This window comes from Sciurus carolinensis, chromosome 6 (genome assembly GCF_902686445.1).
Source record: "Sciurus carolinensis chromosome 6, mSciCar1.2, whole genome shotgun sequence".
In the NCBI taxonomy this organism is placed as follows: Eukaryota; Metazoa; Chordata; class Mammalia; order Rodentia; family Sciuridae; genus Sciurus; species Sciurus carolinensis.
The window spans coordinates 42,959,743-42,981,317 of NC_062218.1; the positions used below are offsets into that span (position 1 = coordinate 42,959,743).

General features: G+C 40.2%; 1 protein-coding gene across 1 annotated transcript in view; it reads right to left on the minus strand.

Moving 5' to 3' along the window:
• Positions 1 to 14,905: 14,905 nt before the first annotated feature.
• The window catches only part of Arl15 (ADP ribosylation factor like GTPase 15), a 392,761-nt gene continuing 386,091 nt past the window's right edge, over positions 14,906 to 21,575 (minus strand). Inside the window, exon 6 of the mRNA XM_047556318.1 lies at positions 14,906 to 17,660. Coding sequence (XP_047412274.1) covers positions 17,508 to 17,660 — 153 coding nt within the window. The 3' untranslated portion in view covers positions 14,906 to 17,507. The remainder of the gene's footprint in view (positions 17,661 to 21,575) is intronic.

The following is a 21,575-nucleotide window of genomic DNA, read 5'->3' on the forward strand; positions in this document are numbered from 1 at the left end:
AGAGGCATTAGGGACCCCTTTCAATCAGAACCTAACACACCACATAATTCGTCATCCATTTTCCCGGAGTCTAAAATCCAAAAGAACAAGCGAATGCACTCTCTGAGTGACAGAGGTGTCCCACAGAGGTCCTGTGGTTTCTCTGACTGCCCTGGATGGTTTCAGTTTCCTATGTTTAAATTCCTAACAAACCTTTCAAATCAGGAGACATGTCTCAAGACTTTATTTGTTTTTGTAGCTCTGACAGTCTTGAGAAAGGTGCCCCATGGAAGACACTTCATAGCAACCCTCTCTTGTTCTGATCTGGTATGAGAGATGGCTGCCTGGTACAAGGACAAAGCAGAGAAAGATAATCCTTGGTAGCTCTAATCTTCTCCTCTGCAAGTGTCTCCAATCAGGAAAGGGTTCTCTTTTATTCTAAAACCTTCTCAAATGTTCTTATCACCTATCTGTAGTAGTCTATCGGGATACTGCTCTTTTAAAAGTAAGTTTTCTCCCCGACCCCAAAGGATCACAGCACCTCCCTCCTCATATCCCGGTAGGGAATTTGAGGAGAGAAAGGAAGGTATATGGCAGAGGCAAAAGTAATTCCTTTGCTTTTCTACAAAAGCTCTCACTGCAGGGCTAGCTCCAGGGCGAATTTAGCTCTTAGAAACTCCGGCTTACGTCCTTGCTTAGTCTGTATTTTTCCCATCCTTTCTCCCGCTGCTCTGTTTCCCTTCAGGAAAGGGTCGTGTGGAGAACCTTCACCAAGGCCTCACCTCCCAAGGAATTGGTAGGGCAGAAGCCTTCTTAGAGGTGAAAGCCCAACTTGAGAGATTGGCTGTTCGTTCCAGCTCAAAAAAGGCAGGCATGATACAAAGTTAGGGTGGCAAGACCTTCCAGTCACACACAGACTGAGAGGTGTTCTGTGTAGGAAAGGTCTGTTTGCACAACTTCTGTTTTCTAGAGGATTGTGGGTAAGCATAGCTCCCCCATAAGAGGAATGATTGGAGTAAGGCTCAGTGAGGCCCACATGCATGGCTGTGGCAGAACTAGAATTCAAATCCAGGCCTCTTAACCTAGTTTACCAGGAGTTTCACATCAATCTGTGTGACCAGCCAACTGTGGTTCCCTGGGGCCATGTTGTGGGAGCAGAGGTGGAAGACCTTGTGAAAGTCTGAGAAGCTCCCCTTGGTATTTCCATTTTTATATTTGATCTAAGGATATGATTTAAGAAAGGGCTTCACTGTGAAAGGAAGGTTGTCTTCCCTGTTCCTCTAATTTTAGGAAGCGTCCAGTAAGACAAAATCTGGAAGCCATTCTCAGGGAGGTTTATGTGAACTCAAATCCTTAGAAGAGACCTAAACTAGTCTTTTTTTTTTTTTAATCCAAAAAACCTTGTTTGTGATAGAAAACATTTACTGTGGGTTGCTGACTCATATATGTACTCCCAGTCCCCTGAATGACAAGAAATTCTGATTTGTCATTTTGCTATTTCCAGACGCTGTTGAGATTTTAATACTCACTACCTGAAGAGCAGAGTGTTCTGAGTGTGGGCCCTTGTCAGACAGCCTGGGTTTGCAGCTGGCTGGACAACATACTAGGTAACCTTGAGCAATTAACAATGACAAAAACAAAAACAAAACCCTGAGAAACACAAAACAGAACAAAACAAAAAACAACTTGTGTGTGTGTGTGGTATTGGGGATTGAACCAAGGGGACACTCAACCAAGGACCTATACTCCTAGCCCTTTTTATTTTATTTTGAGACTAAGTCTCACTAAGTTGAGGCTGGCTTCGAACTTGTGATCCTCCTGCCTTAACCTCTGGAATCACTGAGAATACAGGTGTGTGCCATTGTTAAGAAAAAAAAAAAAAAGGCTTTTGACACACAGAGTTGATAATTAACTGAACTACTATATTTAAGGCATATATTAAGCATTCAATAAGTAAACACTGTTATTGCTGTTATCTGAGGGACCCATGCAGAGGCCTTACATAAGGTCTGGTGCTGGCTTCTAACCAGAACAAATGGGTTCAGTCTCATAATCCAGAAAGCTCTAAATTCTTCACTTAGACCCATTAGGTGTTGTTGACTTAAATAACGATGTTTAGGACAGAGCTGTACCTACAGTAGAGGAAAGCCGGTGGATGCCTCTGGAAAGGAGCAAGCTGGCAGACAGCTCCCACTTCCCCAAACTGGTGTGTTGCTAACAATGGCAGCCAGTAGCTCTGTTCTCTCACCATCAGACAACTGCAGGCTTTGGATCCGTTGTCGTTGGCTCTGCTAAAACCCACACTACACTTCCAATTTTCACACTATCTGTAAACGTTTAATTCGAAAGGCTTTCCTATTTAATATCAAACAAGTGAGAAAAAAATGTCATCAGCTCATTAGTGCTGTGCCAGACTTCCACCGGGATATGGCGGCCGCGGAGCTGAGCGGAGGCCTCAGTAGGATTTCTCAGATGGCTGAATGGAGAGCAATACATCAGCCTCCTGAAATCTCACATGCCATTTGGTTTAAATATTAAAGTTCCTTTGAGGTTAAGTAAGTATTAGAACCAGAAGGAAGGCAGGTTTACAATCTGTTAGCCTGGGCTCCTCATGCTCGGATGATCACAAATATACCTCTTTTCAGCAAGAGGGGTCACTGCTAGCCCAAAATCTCCCCAACTCCCTTTACCAACCTGAATTCGATTGTCACTTTCCCATCAACCTTTGGTGGAGGCTGCTCAGCCCATGGTCTAGGCTGACAGACTGTCAGCAGTGATCTAATGTGAGCCACGGATGCGAGACACATCATTTAAAAATTTCTAGTAGCCATATTAAAAAAAAAAAAAAAAGTAAAAAGAACAAGTGAAATGAATTTTAATGAAGTATTTTGATACAATATATCCAAAATATTACTTCAGCATGTTATCAATATAAAAGTGATTAATAGTTCTATCTTTGCAATCCAGTGTGTAGTTTAGCCTTATTGCATGTCTTAGGACCAGCCACTTTCAAGTGTTCAATAGCTATTGTAGCCGACAGAGCAGGTCCAGACTCTGGACTAGATTAATTCCACACATTGCACTAGATCCTCCAGCAGCAGGCCAGTGGTGAAAACACCCAGCAGAGCCTGAGGAAGGGTCTCGAGAGGCCGAGAAGAATTGAGAGGATGCTGTGAAAGAGAATCTGTCACCACAGTTCCTTTTGAAGTGCATTTGTTTGCAATAACTTTTATAAACATCATTGGTTCTCTCCCCTTTGTTTCACAGTTCGAGGGGACCCAATTTATCTCTGACGGAGTATTATTTTCTCAGCTGCAAATCATGTTAATTGGGCAGCAGGTAGATAGGAATGTGGAGTAAACAACCCTAATACCTTTAATGCTTTTGATGACTTTTCCAGCCCCATACTGTAGATACTGTATTGAAGGAGGAGAGCAGTCCCTTCTTCCTGCTAAGGGGGACCAGGCCCTGTGTACTGCAGTGAGGTGGGGTGGTGAACATATTTCTAAGTTCTGATCTCTTGTTCTTTGCTCTTATTTCACACTCAGATGACTTGGATAGTTTGGCTCTGGTAAATGCGAAGGCAAGTTATCTGGAGTCTTCTGAGACAAGGTTGGGAGATCGGCAGTGCAGAATAGCATTTGGTCAAAGCTCTAATTTCTTTTCAGGGAGTCATTGTGCCGTTGCTTTTCCTTCTACAGTGCTTACAGTCTTTAAGCTCTCAGGTCACTGGATGCCTAACTAGCTCTGAAGAGTAGTGAGAGGTCTGTCTGTCTTTCTTAAGTGGGACAGAGGAATTGTAAACAGAAGGGAGAAGGGAAGCAGCAGAGTGCCAACCCCATTGTGGGCAGCCCGATTTTAGGAATGCATGTCTAGATGAATTGAAGAACCAGAAATTGGTTTTCATAAAACTGTTGTGCCTCGGATCTACCAGAACATCTTCCTGAAACACAAGAGTAGGTGCAATGTGGTTTGATATTTGCTGCTTCAAGCACACCCAAACCTTCTCACTAGAGTCTTTCTGTGTTTTTCTTCAGAGTCCTCAGTATGACCCTGTTTTCCTTTCTCAGATCCAGGTCCTCATTCTACTTCCAGAAGCCCCCTTTATATCTCAACAGGTCTCACAATACAGCGTGCCACTCAGAACCCCAAGGACTACAGAGGACTTGTGGATTCTAAGCCCAGGGCAATGCCCAACTACAGCTTTAGAAAGAACATGGCGGATGCTGGTTAAGTTTGATAGCGCCTGGAAACACATTTCTTTATTCTGATTCACCTTCATTGTTGTTCACCCTCTTCTGCCCTCTGCTCCCCACAAAAACTAAAAAGTAGTTGTGGTCAGAATTGCCTGGGGAGCAGCCCATTGAAATGCAGATCACTGGGCCTCCCACTTCAGGTCTTCTGACTCTGTTACAGGAGCTGAATCTAGGAACCTGTATTTGGGGCATATTCCAGGTCCTTTTTATGCCAGTTACCTATAGGCTCAGAAACCTTGTTGGAAATCTGCTGGAGTCATGCTATTTCAAACTCAATAGTATGCTGTCAATATCAGTGGGTTCCATGCCTTTAAAAGGTAGTATTATGATTTCAGAGTTGTGTTCTATCTTGGGAAATCTACTTCATCAAAAAGATATTTTAAAAACATTCCAACAGTTTCCAAAGATCACCTGAGAGGGTAGGCCACACTTTGTCCTGAATGAGAAGTTTGAAGCGCTTGGTGGTTGGCTTGTCCCCTGCAGGGAAGTAACAAAGGGACTGTTGTACTCCCTGGGCCTCATTCTGGAGTTTCTTATGCTTTCTACCATGTAACTTGGCCATGGTTCATGGGCCTAAAGATGGCTATGCTACCTAAAGTCAGCATCTGTAAGATGGCAGGGACTTAGGAGCAATCATAAAATGAGAGGCCTTAAAGGAGTGCCCCATGCCTAGACAATGACTGGCACAGCTTTCCTCTCAGAGAAGCAGCCAGCTAAGTGGAGGTGGGCAGAGCAGGAACACATAGCAGTGCTGCACCAGCATCCCCAGCACGGACTGCACAAGTGGAGTTCCACCCTGTACTAGCTAACAGTTCAGCCACTGCGAGAGCTCACATTTATTAAGCATCAGCAGGTTGACAGGCATTTTACTCACAGTACTTCATTTAATCCATATAAAGATCCTGTGGTTATTTATTCTGGATTGCTAATTTTCCTATTTTACAGATGAGGAAACTGAGCCTTGAAAAGGTCAATGACTTATCACAGTCAGCAAGTGTCCATATTGGAATCACAACTAGTTACTTTGTTTCAGAGCCAACACATGCATTTAGCACAGGGCTAGCTATGTAATTAGCAGGGTTCAGTGCAAAATGAAAGTATAGTTTAGAAAGTAGGGTAAAAATGTTGTTGATAAAACATTTTTCCTTTCTTCCAAGGCCTTGATCTTGCTCGGCCCTGGTGATTCTGTTTGCTATTTAATGTCATTCTAAGTCAAGAAAAATAAAAAATTAAAATCGTTAGCATGAACTCTACCATTCATCTTTATATCGTGCAATGCCAGTTTTAGAAGCCAGTTGTAACTTGTATAGTCACTGAAATTACACAGCTTGTATTTCGTAGCTAACACATGCATTTGCATTCTGCACAAAATGAACTCATCTGTTTTTATTTTATTTCTTGATAAATGCACATTCCATCAACTCTACTTTGGATTCTGATGCGTAAGAAAGAAATGAAAAGAACCAAAACCATGTGCTTGCTGCCTTATCTTCCCCACCCTTTGATGTCATTATCTATGTAATCGAAGTTTGGCCAATACAGAGCAGTAACACAGGTGAGAAAGGCTAAGATAGGCTTCACTGCAGTCTGTGTTTCTTAGAATGCCATAGCTGCCTTCTGCAGTTGAAGCAAGTTCAGGTTTGGATAGGAAGCATGGTCTCTAGGAGATGTCAGCACCTGTGTTAGTCAGCTCCATGTTACTATAATAAAATGCCTAAGACAATTAACTTATGAAGAGAAAAGTCAGGTCGAGAGTATAGCTTACATGCTTAGCATGTGCCAAGGCCCTGGGCTCCATCCCCAGCATCAAAAAACAAAAAGTGGGGGGAGGGGAGAAAAAAGATTTATTTAACTCATAGTTTAGAGGTTCAAATCAAGGGGATGACAATGGCAGGAGCATATTTCAGAGCAAGTAGTTACATCTAGAGGCAGGAAGCAGAGAGGGAGAGAGGGAGGAGAGGGAGGGGATGGAGGGGATGGAGAGAGAGAGAGAAAGATATAATGCTCCCAGTGACCTAAGGACCTCCCAGTAGGCTCCACCTCTTAAAGGTCCACACACCTCCTGGGTACCAGGCCTTTGGGAGACACTCAAACTATGGCAGCTCCTTCTCCTACCTAGGTGTAGACTCAACACGCCTACTTTGTATTTGGTTTAAGTCTTGCTGAACTCCTGTGCATTGTGGATCCACTGGAATTCTGTGCTTAATGGGATATTTGGAGATGCAACAAATGAACCGGCAAACAAGAATGTGCATATTATGGTATCTCCTCTATGCATATTGTCCTGTGGACTTCCCTTACAAAACACAAGTTCAATAACAAAGTTACTACAAATCACAAGATGATGGTAACAGAGTATTCAACCGAGCACAGGCCATTCTGAGCACAGGATGCTGCGTGACCGCATTAACTGCACACCCGTGAAGGTGAATCCACCTGGAGGAATGAAGTACAGGTTGTTTTCACCTTGCTGTTGCTGGGTCATGTAAAGTTAGCTCAACAGCCCAGCTATGCAGCCTCAGAAATGGATTCCTATCCACATTATTTATTGGTCTAAAATTAAAACCCCCTTTTTGGGGTGGGTATTGGGGATTGAACTCAGGGTGCTTTACCACAAAGCTACATCCCCAGTACCCCCCCCCCCCCGCTTTCTTTTTTGAGACAGGATTTTGTTAAGTTGCTGAGGTTGGCCTTGAACTAGCAATCCTCTTACTTCAGTCTCCTGAGTTGCTGGTATTACAGATGTGCACCACCACACCTGGTTAAAACCTACTATTTAAGGCAGTCTGATTGTCAACAAAGCACTTTCTGGGGGGCCTACGGGGGCCCTCAGACCCTTGGAACCTTCTATGGATGGTAGGTGGTGGCAGCACCCGCTAGAACCTCCACTCATCCATCAACAGCATGGGCTCACCAGTCACCTCTGTGGCCATTTTCCTTCTTCACTGTTCAGAGCCTTGGGACTGCACCAGAAGGCAGATGAGAAAGGCCAGGAGTCTGGTTTTCAAGTTCTCTGTCACTACCTCAGTCCTTCAGTTTGGCCTTAGTAATTTTATTCCCTTTGACAATTGTTCTCCTGTCAGACCTTTCACCCTACCACCTCTGTCTACCTGTTGCCTGTGACCACCCTGGAGCTGACCTCCCGCAACCCACCCTCTCCTATATTACTTTATTTGAAGGACTATTTTGATTATGCTACTCTTCCTCAAAATATTCAATGGTTCCCCATTGCCCATTAGATTTCACCCAGGTTTTTCATTCTGGGATTCAAGGCTATCCACTATCTGACCTCAACCTCCTGCCTCCTGTGTGTTTTCATCATTTCCTCTGAAGGAGAGACTAACACATCTGATGCTTGCCTTCTCTGTGCCTGTATTATGTCTTGCTTTTCTCCCCCTTGTTTAATGTTTACTTTCTGCACATGGACTCGTTACAAGTACATGGCCCAAAAACATACACAATATATAGTGCATATCTCTCTTGTGCTCAACGGCAAGTAATGGGTGGAAGGAAAGTGTCTGAGTGAGGCACTTTAGCCCACTGTTTTGCTTGTTTAAAGTCTAGATATAATGCAAGTTATTGCAAAAGCAAATTAAAATATCATTTTCCACCTCTTTAATCAGGAAATTAAAATACTTAAAAATTCATGTTCACAAGGAACCAGCATCTAGGCATTTCTAAGAGTGGTGAATTGACATGGCTTAGGCAGGCAATTTCAGAATATGTTTTAAAAACCTTCAAGTGTTTACACATCTTAATCCTATAACTCCATTCAGACCCTGTAATTCTACTTCTATTTATTCTATGGAAATCATCAAGGAATGCACACAGATATTCTTACATGAAGACATTTAAAACAGTCAAACATCCAACAACAGGGAACTTGTAAGTGCTAAGCAGTACTTGTAATAATGGTACTTGTAAGTGCTAGGCAGCTATTAATTAACCCATTAAGTCCCAAGTTTTCAACTCTAAAAATATTTTAATAAAATTGACACAAGTGCATTAAAATAGGTTGGAAGTGGTTGGGCACTGTGGTACATGCCTGTTATCCCAGAGACTAGTGAGGCTGAGGCAGGAGGGTTGCAAGTTTGAGGCCAACCTGGGGAACTTAGTGAGACCCTGTCTCAAAAAAAAAAAAAAAAAAAAAAAGGTGAAAAAATTTGAATATCATAATCTAGAACTTATGTTTTCATACATATATATTTTCAAATGCTCTAATCATTCATGTATTACTTTACTAAAAAAATCTCTAATAACTATTTCAAAAGTTACCATCAGTGGTATATTTGTTTCTCAATGTAAGTTTTTATATGTGTTTCACATCTGGGATGATGGGATTTAATGGCTGAAAATGTTTTAGGAAAGATTCGATAACATGAAACATTATTCTTAAGATATTAGTAAGTAAAATGTTCCAAAATAATAAATACAGTATGAATCCAATTTTGTAAAAGCATATAGAAAGGAAATTGAAAGGATATTCATCATAATGTTTGTCATTTTCTCTAGGATTATAATTATTTCCTAATTTTTCCTTTATAGTCTTTGTATTTTTCTTCAATGAATGTGAATCACCCATATAATCATTGATGATTACCACCATTCTATAATTCTAGTCATATCGGAAAAAAATGTTGGGTTGAAACCCAATTTCAACTTGAAGTTGCTAACTAATTAGCAATTCTCATGAAATGTTTTGTATTAGTGCCATAGATGTGTAAAAGGTGACAAGATATAGCACTGCCTTTCTATGATTTATAAATTAATGATGCCACAGAAGCACTAGAAAGAACTGGTGACTCGTTAACATATTTAATAGGGAATACTTAGCCCTAAGGACTACAGATTACATCTTTTCATGGATTTGACCTTTCCCTAATGTGCATAGGCTAGGGTATTGTACATAATACACATTCGATTAGTGTTTGTTGAATGAATAAATTTAATAGGTGGGTAACTGAGTGATGAAAGCTTTGAGGGTCACTGGAGGGCACTGCATTTATTGATGTAGAATGCTCTGTGACCAAGTGAGGACTGGGTGATGAGACCAGTGTTGTAGCCATTATGTGACTTTATTCGTTATAAAACTTTACAATTTGTACCTTCCAACCTACCTCAGCTGTTGCAGAGATTTCCACTTAAGAAATGCAAAAGGGGAGTCGCTTCAAACATATGTTACTGGAATCATAGTTGTCGCCTTTATTGAGTGTTTAATGCCAGTTGATATGAGAAGCGCATTATTATGTATGATGTTATTTAATTCCCATGATAATCCTTTGAAGTAGATGTATCTTTACTATGGATTTAAAAAACTGAAACACATTAAAATGATTTGTCCAGTGTCATGTGACTAGTGAGGAGTGGAGCCAAACTCTAAGCCAGTTCGGGTGACTCCAAAAACTGGGATTAGTCACCGTGCTACAAACTTCCTTCTTGGAATCAGGATATGAATTCTCAGCGGTGATTAGCATGCCAGACTGACACTTATTTTATTCTTATTCTTTTTCTTGGTGTTGTCTTTGATTTTAGCTATTCTGGTGACTTGTGGTGCTCTTATGATAGTTGTTGTTTGCATTTTACTAATAAGGTTATTGGCCATTTGGATATCCTCTTCCTCGTGAAGTGCCTGTTTAAGTCCCTTGATAATTTTTCCAGTAAGCTGATTTTTTTTCTTCTGCTTTGCAGTTCTGAATACGTTCTGGCAACATGCTTGATTTTGCATGCAAATATTTTCTATTCTGTAGTTTGTTTTTACTCTCTTCAATTTTTCCTTTTTTTCCTCCAAAAACTTCTTGGGGAAAATGTCAATTACACACTCAGAGGCAGAAAGGAAGGCAGCACAAATATCTGTCACCATTATTTGTCTTCCACGGTTATCACCCATGGCCAACTTTGTTTCATCAATATTCCCATTTACTTCTCTTCTCTGAAGTACATCTTGAACATCACAGTTCATCCATATATATCTCAGTATATACCACTAGATAGGCTTCCTTTTAAAAATACACAATTCCATCATCATACCTGAAAGATCTTACTAATCAAGGATTTCTTGATTTATCAAACATTCAGTGTGCTAATTTTTTCTCCCCAATTGTCTTCAATTTTATTCTTTTACATTTTGGCAGGTTGAAACAGAATCCAAATAAGGTACATGCTCTGCAACTGTTTGATAGAGCTCTTAAGACTCTTTTAATCTCTAAGTTTTCTCCATTTCTTATTTTACTTCCCACACTTATTCAATAAACTAATTTGCCAAATTGCCAGTAGTCTGGATGTTGATTCTTTCATGACTATGTGTCATTTAACACAGACCCTATTTCTCTATTTTCTGAATTTTTCGATTTAGAGAACTGATCAGCTTAGGTTCAATTTTTGACAAGAATACCTCGCAGGCAGTATTGTTACTTCTATCTGCAGCACATAATCCTTGCTTCCTTCTTTGTGACATTAGTGGACGGTGAGGATCACTGCTCAGACCCACTATTTCCTTAGGGCAGATATCCAATTATAAAATCTACACATTTTAATTTATCTTTGGCATTATGTGACTTCATTGGATCCTACTCTTTTCCTAGAAATCTGAGTGGTTTAAAATTAACAAAATGAATGGAAACAGATTAGTTTCTATTTTAAAATTTCTTTTTGCAGTCCTGTCTGGACATTCAGGTGGTCACTTGTAAGGGGATATATCCTGGTTCCCTAGAGGCACATGCACCAAGGGATTGGGGATGGTGAGGGAAGAACAGTGTTGGCTTTAGGTGTTCGTGGATATGCAGATGGTGTTGGCAAAGATTTTGCAAAAATGTTCTAAATCCAAAATGCTTTAACTCCTTGCTTAAGGAGCAACTTTGTCCAAGGACTCCTTAGGGATAAATAATGGATTTAAAGTAGCTGCTGTTAAGTTCCTAGTCTCAATGAGAAGAAAAGAAAGTAGCTGCTTGAGATAAAAACACAGGGGTTATATTCCCTTACAGGTTAGTGCCCCTGCCTGGTATGTGAACTGTAGCATGCTTTTATGCAACAGCCTTTACTGTCAGGTAGAATAAAATACATGAGATGGCTAATAAGAATTTTCTTCTTAGAGGGTCAACACTGAACATTTCAAATGTAGATTATCTGTCCCATCAATAGACAGAAGGATGAGACAAAGCTATTCTAGAAGAGAGGTAAAGCCCTTTGAATACAGGGAAGAAGATGAAAAGGTAATTGACAGAGTTTGTGTTTGTTGTTGTGGTAGTGCAATAGCAGAATAAAGGTGCTAGCTTTACAGGGTTCTATTTAGAAAGATGCTAAGAAAGAGACAAAGCCTTTTCTATGTATGCATTTAGATTTCTAGTTCCATTAATGATTGCAAAAGGAACTAAACAGCATTTAAAGTCAATTCCATGTGAGGAGGACTAAAAGTTTGGAATTAGGACCTGGAATGAGGATTTACAAAATCAGAGACTCAAATGGCAATTTTAATATAAAAAATGCCCCCTCCCAAGACACCTCTACATTCATATAAATAATCCAATGTTATAGGAATTAATGTCCTCCAAAGGTAGGGTCTAGGCCTGTCATTTACTGCTACGTCCCTAGCAGCTAACAGAACGTGTGGTACACAGTAAGCGTTCAACAAAAATGCGTTGAAGGAATGAACAAAAGCCCTAAAACCATTAAAACCAGGTCTTAATTGCGAAACAATACCTGTAACAAGGAGGATAGTAGGCCAAGTCTCATAAGCTGTCATTTCAAAAATCCTGCTTAATAAAAGTGTTGGGTTGATACACCCAATGTCTAGAAAGCTATAAAACAACTGGAGAAGGTCCAGAGCCAGACCTGACTTGCTCCAGATTACAAAGCATGACAGCTGGACTTACTGTTTGCATTCCTGTCTCTGCCTTTTGGTGAGCAGTTTCCGTTCCAACAAAATCGCATTTTTTAATTTACTCTGATATTTATTTTTAATGATTTAATATCATATCACACCAGTCTGGCCTTCGGGGTGCCCTTGACATGCATTTTTCTGATTGACCTTTACATATATTATACACAAACGGGCAGAAACCATTCATCCCCACAGGAGCCTCTCAGGTGATTTCCCTTCTCACTCCAGAAACAGACTTTCGCAGACTGTTTAAAGCCAGCTCTCCCGACCCTCACGTCTTCTGTAAGCTTGTCCAGACGCAGGGAGCATCATTAGGCCAGGTCTTCCAGTCGTTCCATTGCTTGCAAAGCAATCATTTGTAGGCATTTGGTGTCTTGTCTGACATCTGTTTGATGCTGCAGCTCCAGCCTCTATCTCAATGAATCACTTGTCAGCGAAGGTTGTGGCATTTGAGGCTGGATTTCACACCTCGGGAAGGGTCGCCTGTGATGTAAGTGATCTCAGTGGTTTTTGAAATGACCAACCCCCATCCCCCCACATCCCAAGAGAAAATGAGGGAGACTGGGGAACCTGATGCTTGCTTATTCAAGGCTTATTTTGATCTGTCCCCATAGGCTGGAGCCAGGCTTTCTTCTCTGGGGAACACATTGCCAACTCAGCTCCATGGTTGGAATGCTGCTGTTGGGAAAAACCAGACTGAAATATTTGCGTAGAACATTTTGAGAATACCGGAAGAATGAGAAGAGATTTTTGAAAAGGAAACAAGGGAAAAGGAATTTATCATTCTTTGGTAGTTTGCAGATTTTTTTTTTAAGTGCAGTTTGATGGCTGCATCTACACTGGTTCATAACTAGCTAGAGGAGCAAGGGAGGGGGAGAGGGGTCAGGAGTCAGACTGGGTTATAAACCTGGCTGAGACTAGCAAGGCATTAGGTCTAGGCATTCCTTTCTTTATCCTTATTCTCTAAATGGTACCAGTGGTCTCACAAATATATGTGGTAAGTACATTGCTTTGAAAACCACAAGGCTTACAGTAGCCCCTTGTAAAAAGTGATTATTGATAGTGTCCTAGGGAAACTCCCCTGTGTGATCTGAGGACTTGAGGAACAGAGAAAGAAAGGAAGGGGCAGGCCAAGTCTGAGAACTCCAAAGGTGGTCTTTCTAAACCAGGACCCCTTGAATAGGACACATTTCATGGAGCAGAGGTGGAATGCAAGATGAGATTACAGAAAATCTGATAGAAAAATAATTTTTTATTTCACTGTTTTGTAGGAAAGGAGGATGCTAGACAAGGCATATGATGGAGGGGTGCTTCTTTGTGACTTTAAAACTCTTTGCCTTGGTTTCAGAGAAAGTCACATTAGGAAGAGGTTGTCACATACAAGCTCCCAGGATGGGAAGGTGGAATTTCCAGATCTGATGAAACAGGAAATTTTTAAGGTTTTAATTCGAAGAGAATAGGAAAGAGGAGGGGAAACTGATATTCCATCTGAGGCTTCTGAATCTTACAAAGGATTCTTTTCATGTTCCTAAATTAGTACAAGTGGGTGGGGGTGCAGTAGGGTGCCAAAACTTGGGCTCATCAGTCACTTCATGCATTTGAGTTGCAAAACATTTAGACCTGAGATGCAAATCATTTAATCACGCTGACTCAATGGTGACCAAAAGTTGTGAACCCTTGGGAGCCAGGAATTCCCAACACAATATGGTAATACATTTCACAGCATGAACTTCAGATCTCCCGACCCAGGCTGGGGAGCAAGGGAAGGCGAGAAGAGAATCAATATTCTAAAGTTGCTGCATAACAAAGGCAGACCTTCTCTTCCAAACACATTGAAAAGGAGTGATCCCAAAGGGCAGCTCTCACGTCAATCCCCACTACTCTGCACATCTCGCTCCACTCAGATTGGAGGTTAATGAAAATGCAATTCAAAACTAAAAAGAGGAAAAAGCCAGGTATGAATACTAGATTTCCATTTGAGTCTGGGTCAATGCAACCTGGGTATGGAAAAAAAAACCAAACCAAACCCATTTGCTTAAAAATCATACAGTTCTGTCCACACTCGTTCGGGTAGGTGTGAGATGCTCAGGAAGTGGAGAACTGCTCATTCATTACCCATCTTAGAAATGAGACTGGGGATGCAGGTTGGATCTCAGCTTAGACGTGAAGCATTGCAAACTGTGTAGCCAAACAGAAACTGGAAGAATAAGGTTGACTTGGGGACCAAACAAGAGCTGGGATTTGAAATTTTCATCTTCTATTATTTATTTTCTTCTTTCATTTTCTCTCTTCTATCCATTGTTTAATTTTACTCTTCCACTCTCTCTGTTATAGAGTACTCTCATCCTTAAGGATGGACCTAAATGCATAGGGTTTCTTCTCTAAGTCAATTAAAAGTATCTAATTTCCTAAGGGCATCCATCACCACTGAAGGAAACAGTTCATTGCATCAAACAGTGCCACCCTCTGAAAGCTGCTTTTGCGGCAAATATTATAAAATGATCCTTTGATTGAAGGATGACACTTCATTAACATCTCAAATCTGTTCACTCACTCCGAAGCAATAGCTCCCATGAGAGTAAACTGCTGCTGAAGGCGAACCAACTGGAAAAGACACTTGTGTCTTTCTGTTGAGGTTTTCACAATGGCTTCAAAAGAAATGCGGATTAATCATTTGTTTTGACCCAAGAGCAGCAGAACTTATTTTGAAGACTTAAACAGGCAACACAAATGTAAACAGAAGTCTGCGACTCCCAAATGCTAAAGCTGAAAGGAGTCAGTCTGGAAACATCAGTTCTACTCAGCGTTTATTTTCATTTGAAGATAGTGAAAATCATATATAAATCACAGACAATACGAGTTCTTGCCTGGCAAATGTCCACATGAATCTGTTAACCTCTAAGTATAGATACAGTATTTTTTAATAGAAAGACAGGGCAATATGGCAGTTAATTAGCAACCAATACTGTAAACTACAGTAGATACAAAGTTTTATATAAATTAATTGCCATTATAAAAAGGCAACTGCTTTCACTAAGAAGGTACAAAAACTGGTAACTTCCATAAATATAACAAGAAGCTAAGTGAAGAAATACCTAACAGACTGTTTTTCCTACATAATATTTGAATATGCAAACTAAGACACCTGTGGCACGTTACAGGAAAGTAGGAATAGAACGCAGACCCCCAACCCACTCACCCCAACCCATCCAGGCCCACCCCTCCCCCCAGGTGGATTTCCAAAACATGGCAAATTCTAGGGTTACAAGGACAGGATGCCACACTGAAGCAGCAAGACGGCCAGCTCCAACCTGCTAGACAAAGAAAGAGCCTTATTGACAGTTGAAAGCATTAGGCGTCAGACAGAAACTTGTCAAAAACAGCTGTTGTTGGGTACTGATTGATAATGTTTTCATTCTGACGGCTGAGATGCTGCAGACAGTCGTGGGTCTGAGGAGAGGCCCATCACTGGTGTGCACATGAACACACACAGACGACGGGAAGTCATTTAACAGATGGCTTAGGAGCACTCAGCCACAGTATCTTAAAGAGACGACATTTTACATTTAATGAACTTGCAGGGAAAGCAAGGCCTAAGAATCATTTATTTTTTTCATAGAAGATAAGCACAAGAGGACAAAATTAAACCAGGAATTGTGTAACTGGTCATTGGAATATAAGTTCTGTGCTGCTCACGGATTATTACACAGTGCTAAAAATATTCCAAAATACTGTAGACACAATTGTATATAAATCACTCTGGATCTTCTCTGATCCATGCCAAACAAACAAAACAAAACAAAAAAACCTTAAACAAGTGTTGGACAGTTCAAAGATAATGATTTCAGTAAAATCCATTTTCAGGATTAAATTGCAAAATCTGCATTTGAATGATGTGAAGGGTCTGAACTATATCATCTGGAGAATCGTGAGGTTTTCTGTTACCTTGTGAGAGAGTGTGAGTCTGTGGTATTTGGGTATCAGTCTATGCTGCCTAAAAATTACAAACATGTTTTTATTGCTCAGGTGTAGGAGCAGTTTTCTATCATTTGTCCACTTAGTATTTCAATCAGTGGTCAAAAGTCTACAAAATGTGCCAAAGAAGATTTCATCTATGAACCTCAATATCCATAGATTATTCCTGATTTAGAAAAGGTCAAAGGTGCTAAACCTTACTAAAACTGTACATTTATCTCTAGGCAATTTAGTCATTTAAATTAAGTGGAAAAAAAAAATCAGTTCCAAAGACTGAATCTAGGCCCTCAAATTATTTATTTGCTGCAGCCCCAGCACATTTCAAGGGCACAATGAAACCCCTGAAAATAGAGGTTTATAATAGAAATACTGATAGACCTTTTAACTACTAGATGGAGGCTTTACCAGACTCCATTAAACTACATTAGCACATAATGAATAAATATACAGATGATTCTGTCTTTGATATCTCTGTCAAATTCTTGCCAGCTTAAACACTAACCAGTATAAATTATACATTGTTTGGCTGTTTTAAAATTTTTATTATTTTAAAAATTATTTTCTCTATTTCAATCAAACACTTCTGGTTTTTAGAAAAAGATACCTATATTACGTTGCAGCTTGGCTTTATGGAGGCTGATTGTTCCACTAAAAACATATTTGAGGACTTGACCAAATGCAATCAGTGATGCATGCATTGTGCCTAAGTTTCCTCTGACGCCCACCAAAGAAACTAAAACAGTGTCTTTGCTCTTAAAAGAGGGAAAGGAGTGAGACCTCAGATATAATCAAGGAAACATTATGCATCTGGTCTTTAAGTTCTTCAAACCTAATTTTACTGTGGCAGGATATTCTTTCATAGGAGGATGAACTGAAGTTTTTGGTGCTTATTTTTTCACTCATAGTCTATAAGGTCAGTATGAAAAAAATTAAAGAATAAAAATAAGATTTAAAAAATTTAAGCAAACCCAAACCCCCAAGATCTTGAAAATGACATACATATTATTGTGGAGTCCTGGACACACAATCCTCCACTCCCAAACCCAGGGAAAATTAGTCAAGGTACTGTTGAGTCTTTCTGAGTTCTTCATAAGGGATTTGATTTCCGTGAGCCATGAATTTCATCCATTTTAGCACAAAGTATAGAAGAGATGCTTAGAACAACAGAAGGAGGAGACATGCGGTGAAGATAATTAGTGGTAAACAGAGAATAAATTCTCTCTCAGTAGTGTGTACTTGACGTTAATGCCGATGATAATTCACCTGACTTACATAATATTCACTTTGAGAGATGAGAGTCTGAATAACTAAAGGAAAACAGAGACTGAAGTCATGATAGTCTTGATACCAAAATAGAATTAAAATGAGACACTAACATGGGAGGTTCAAGGCCTTCTGGAACCCGATTTCTTTGCCAGGTTTCACATTCTCATAGCTTCGTGGTCCTTTTCTTCTAACAAATGTATCAGCTGAGAGAAGCTGTCTTTCAGTGCATCCAAGTCATCCAGCGAGCAGGGCTGCAGAATCCAGCGTTTTCCACGTGCGAGTGGTTCAAGTTCAAAATATTTTTTGATCTTAAGGGGGGAAAACAAAGATAAAGATGTTATTAATTATATTGGACACTTTCTCTTAGCAAAATTTTGAGTGATGAAATGAGGGGATTTCAAGAATTTATAGGAATTGAGATGTCTAGGACTTTCTAGAACCCTGTCCACAGCTGTTGTTGTAACAGGGGTTATATGTTGTGACCTGAGAGTGTTTTCTTTAGGGGTGGGTGACCTGCTTGCAAGACATCATTCCATCCATACACTCAACAGCACGGGAGGTCTGCAGAAGTCGGAGAAAGAATTATTTGCACTGTGGCACAGGACAAAATACAATGCAGGCACCAAGAAGGCTCCATTTCACCAAAATAGTGGTGACAGAGCAGCTTTACTCTCATCGTGGCACATGTAAAATTGGTGACAACCTATAGTATGTACTATATCAATTACTCAAGAGAATTAATTTTGACCATCAAGCACATAAACAAAAAAAATCTAAACCATCTTATTCTCTCCTCTCTTAAATGTGCAGTGTCTATTGCTGAGACTTATGAAAGTGTTTTCTAGGAAAGAGTACAGAAACAGAGTGTGTGTGCCTGTGCAAGGAGCATACATATATAAACTTAAATACATTTACACACATGAATTAAGTCTCCCAGTACTGAACTCACTGGGAGGGAAAAGTCAAAACTTTACAGGTACAGGGGTGGCATATTTGCTCTCTTAAAAACCTTTTTAATTTATAACCAGTCACAAGTCACTCTTACTGTACTGGCTAGGATCTTGACTAACATTACTAGATATGACTAGATATTACCAACAGCTGACTGAATCAATTATCAAACTGTCAGGCATTCCAGAAGGATTGATGGGGTTCTCTCAAAGGGTCTGACCAAGTACAAACTTATGATGCTCCTCATTCACACACACTAAATCACATAGGATAGAACTTTTGCACTTACTGCTCAGCAAGGTTTTATATAAGATAAAATACAGTCAAGTAGTAATAGCAGAAGAGTCACTATTCAAAGACATGCTTGGTCAACAAATCCCATTCAATCCCACATGCCATGGAAAATTCCAGTACCTTACCTTAGTCAATGCCTGACAGAAAGAGTGGCTCAGTCTTATGCCATTCTCAAGTGTGATATCATTTTGCTTATACCATTGTGAGAACAACTGTCAATGGCAAAGATATACCACCCAAACTGGTATTAACATGTTTGTGCATTTTACATATGAATAAGGATATATATATATAATATTGTATATATTATACAATATTATATATATATATAATACTAAATTTTTATGCTAATTTAGGAGCCAGAAAATGCTTACATTTTATAGTTCAAGTGTGTTCAAAAAGTTCTCCTATAAATGCCAGCAAATTCACAATAAATACTAATCCTAGAAAAAAATAATCTGAGAATTGAGGGACTCTCATTAATTCTAATTCTGATTCTTCAGAGTACTGAGAATCTTATCTGTGGATCCAAAAATGGGTCTCTAACATTTTTTTTTGCCCAGTGCATTTCACAAACCACTTTGTGAAGAGAATTTTCATTTATTTTATTTTTTTAGTTGTTGATGGACACGATACATTTATTTTATTTATTTTTATGTGGTGCTGAGGATCAAACCAGGGCCTCACATGTATTAGGCAAGTGCTCTACCACTGAGCCACAACCCATTTAGTAAGAATAAAAACTCCACCTTTTCAGTTTCTTTTCATCAGGGTGTAGAAAACAATTTACCTCCAAGAGAATCCGGAACTACTTGTGCAATGACTTGTATCAGAGACCAACCCTGTCCCACAGAGGAGGGTACTGCCAGTCAGCTGACAGCCTTCTGCCAGCAGCAGGGGTTGAGGAGTTGGGGGAGCCAGGGCAGGTGGGCAACTATGGCTAAGTCCACCACAAGAAAGGGAAGTGGGCTGCTCCTGGGGATGTATAAATGGGAGATGTTAGCAACCTGTGGTCATCTGGCTATTTTCAGGATACCCACAGAGTGTGGGCATTTGTTAGTGGCCATGTGTCCACCCTAGAGATGGGAAAACAAAGCCACTGTAAGTCGCCAACCTATTTTAGCCATGTCATCAGAGCCCTTCACTCGGGGTGATCTGCATTGCGGCATTCCATGATTGACACATCATGCTTCTCCCAAAAAGTGAGGCTTCAGACTGTATCACTGGGTGCAGGACCTGGGACATCTATGTTTCTGAGGCATTCTGGTATTGAATCAATAATGCTTCTCATCAGATCAAGGACACCATGTCATGTCCCAAATATCCTACACGAAGGTAAGTTGTACCTATGCCACATTTTATAACCTCAAATCCAAAAGGATAGCGTTTTAAGTGTTGTTAATAACTGGGAAGAGTGCCAGTTATTACAGTTACAAAACACCCCAGGAGGTGTAGCTACCCATTAGATAGAGTTGTTTCTTAGCAAGTGAAAATCCAGTCCCGCAGGCTCACTGGGAAGAAGATGAAGATGTGCAAGGGCAGGTGTGCTCCGGGAGCGGCTCTGCTGAATACCAAACCTGAGAAGGAGTGAACGCTGTGGTGACAGAGTGGGAACAGGGAAAGGAGCCTCGTGGTGTTAAGCTGACAAATATCACTGGGTAATCTGAGATTTTCAGATCCGTGACCTCAGTGGGTACCTAACCTGCCACATTCACCCCACCAGTATCCAAAGGACTCCACGCAATTCATATTACCCATTTAAAACCAAGATTGGGCAGTCCACCGGTGATTAAGGGACAATGGGTGCTGTGGAATGTAGCCTGCAGCTTCCTGTTTCTACACAGCGCCACTCAGTCCAAGAAAGGGGATGAGGAAGACTTTGTGTTCTAATTTTGATTTTTTTTTTTTTAGGATAATGTTTTTGTTTTGTTTTCTTATATTCACCCTAGCTTTAGATTTTACTTTCCCAGTATTGCTGCAATGAAAATAACTCTGACCTGTCTACCATTTACTTTTATGTTGGTAAATAACTCTAAAGAAAGATGCTTAAGTTTGACAGACACAAATAATATGCTTACATCTGAAATTGCTTTTAAAATTAAAAGAAAAAAAAACCTGCCCGTGATGCAAGGATTTATTTTTCATGATGGACTTAATTTTTTGAAGGTCATTTTCTTCTCAAGATAAAAATTTTAAAGATGACTTAAGAGAAAACAGACCTAAGTCTTGTGAACACTTCATCAGCTGCTTAAATATCATGGTTAACTGAAAACTGCTGGAATAAGGAGCTGGTGAATGTTTCACTTTGGCTTTTGGAGAGGACACTTGGGGGAATGACATCAGAATACAGCTGCCTGGCAACCTGTGGTCATCTGGCTATTTTCAGGATACCCACAGAGTGTGGGCATTTGTTAGTGGCCATGTGTCCACCCTAGAGATGGGAAAACAAAGCCACTGTAAGTTGCCAACCTATTTTAGCCATGTCATCAGAGCCCTTCACTCGGGGTGATCTGCATTGCGGCATTCCATGATTGACACATCACGTCGGCTGTAAAATCTCAATAGCGCAGAGAAGAATTGGGACCATCTCATTGTTGTTAATGTTTGTAGCAGCTGTTAAACTGGTGAGATGTTTCAGATCGCAGGAGACCCACTCACTGGGTAGGACGCGTCCTTTATGCTTCCTTGAGTAGTGAAATCATAAGATAAGCCTTTCCTAGCTCCAGGATCACTAAGGGGATTGGAATGATGCTAGCTGATTTCCTGTCTTGCCCTCATTTCAGCTTCAAAAATTTTACTTTCAATTCTTGTCAACCTGCTATGACTAAATTTTTAGAAAGCACATGAATAGTTTCTGAACTGTAATAATAGGTCTTTCCTTTTTAAAAACCTGCAAAAGTAATTTTTATTTATAACAATAAGCTGTGTGTTTGCTGTTTTTATTTTAAACCATGTAAATTGTGTGGGCCCAGGGGTGA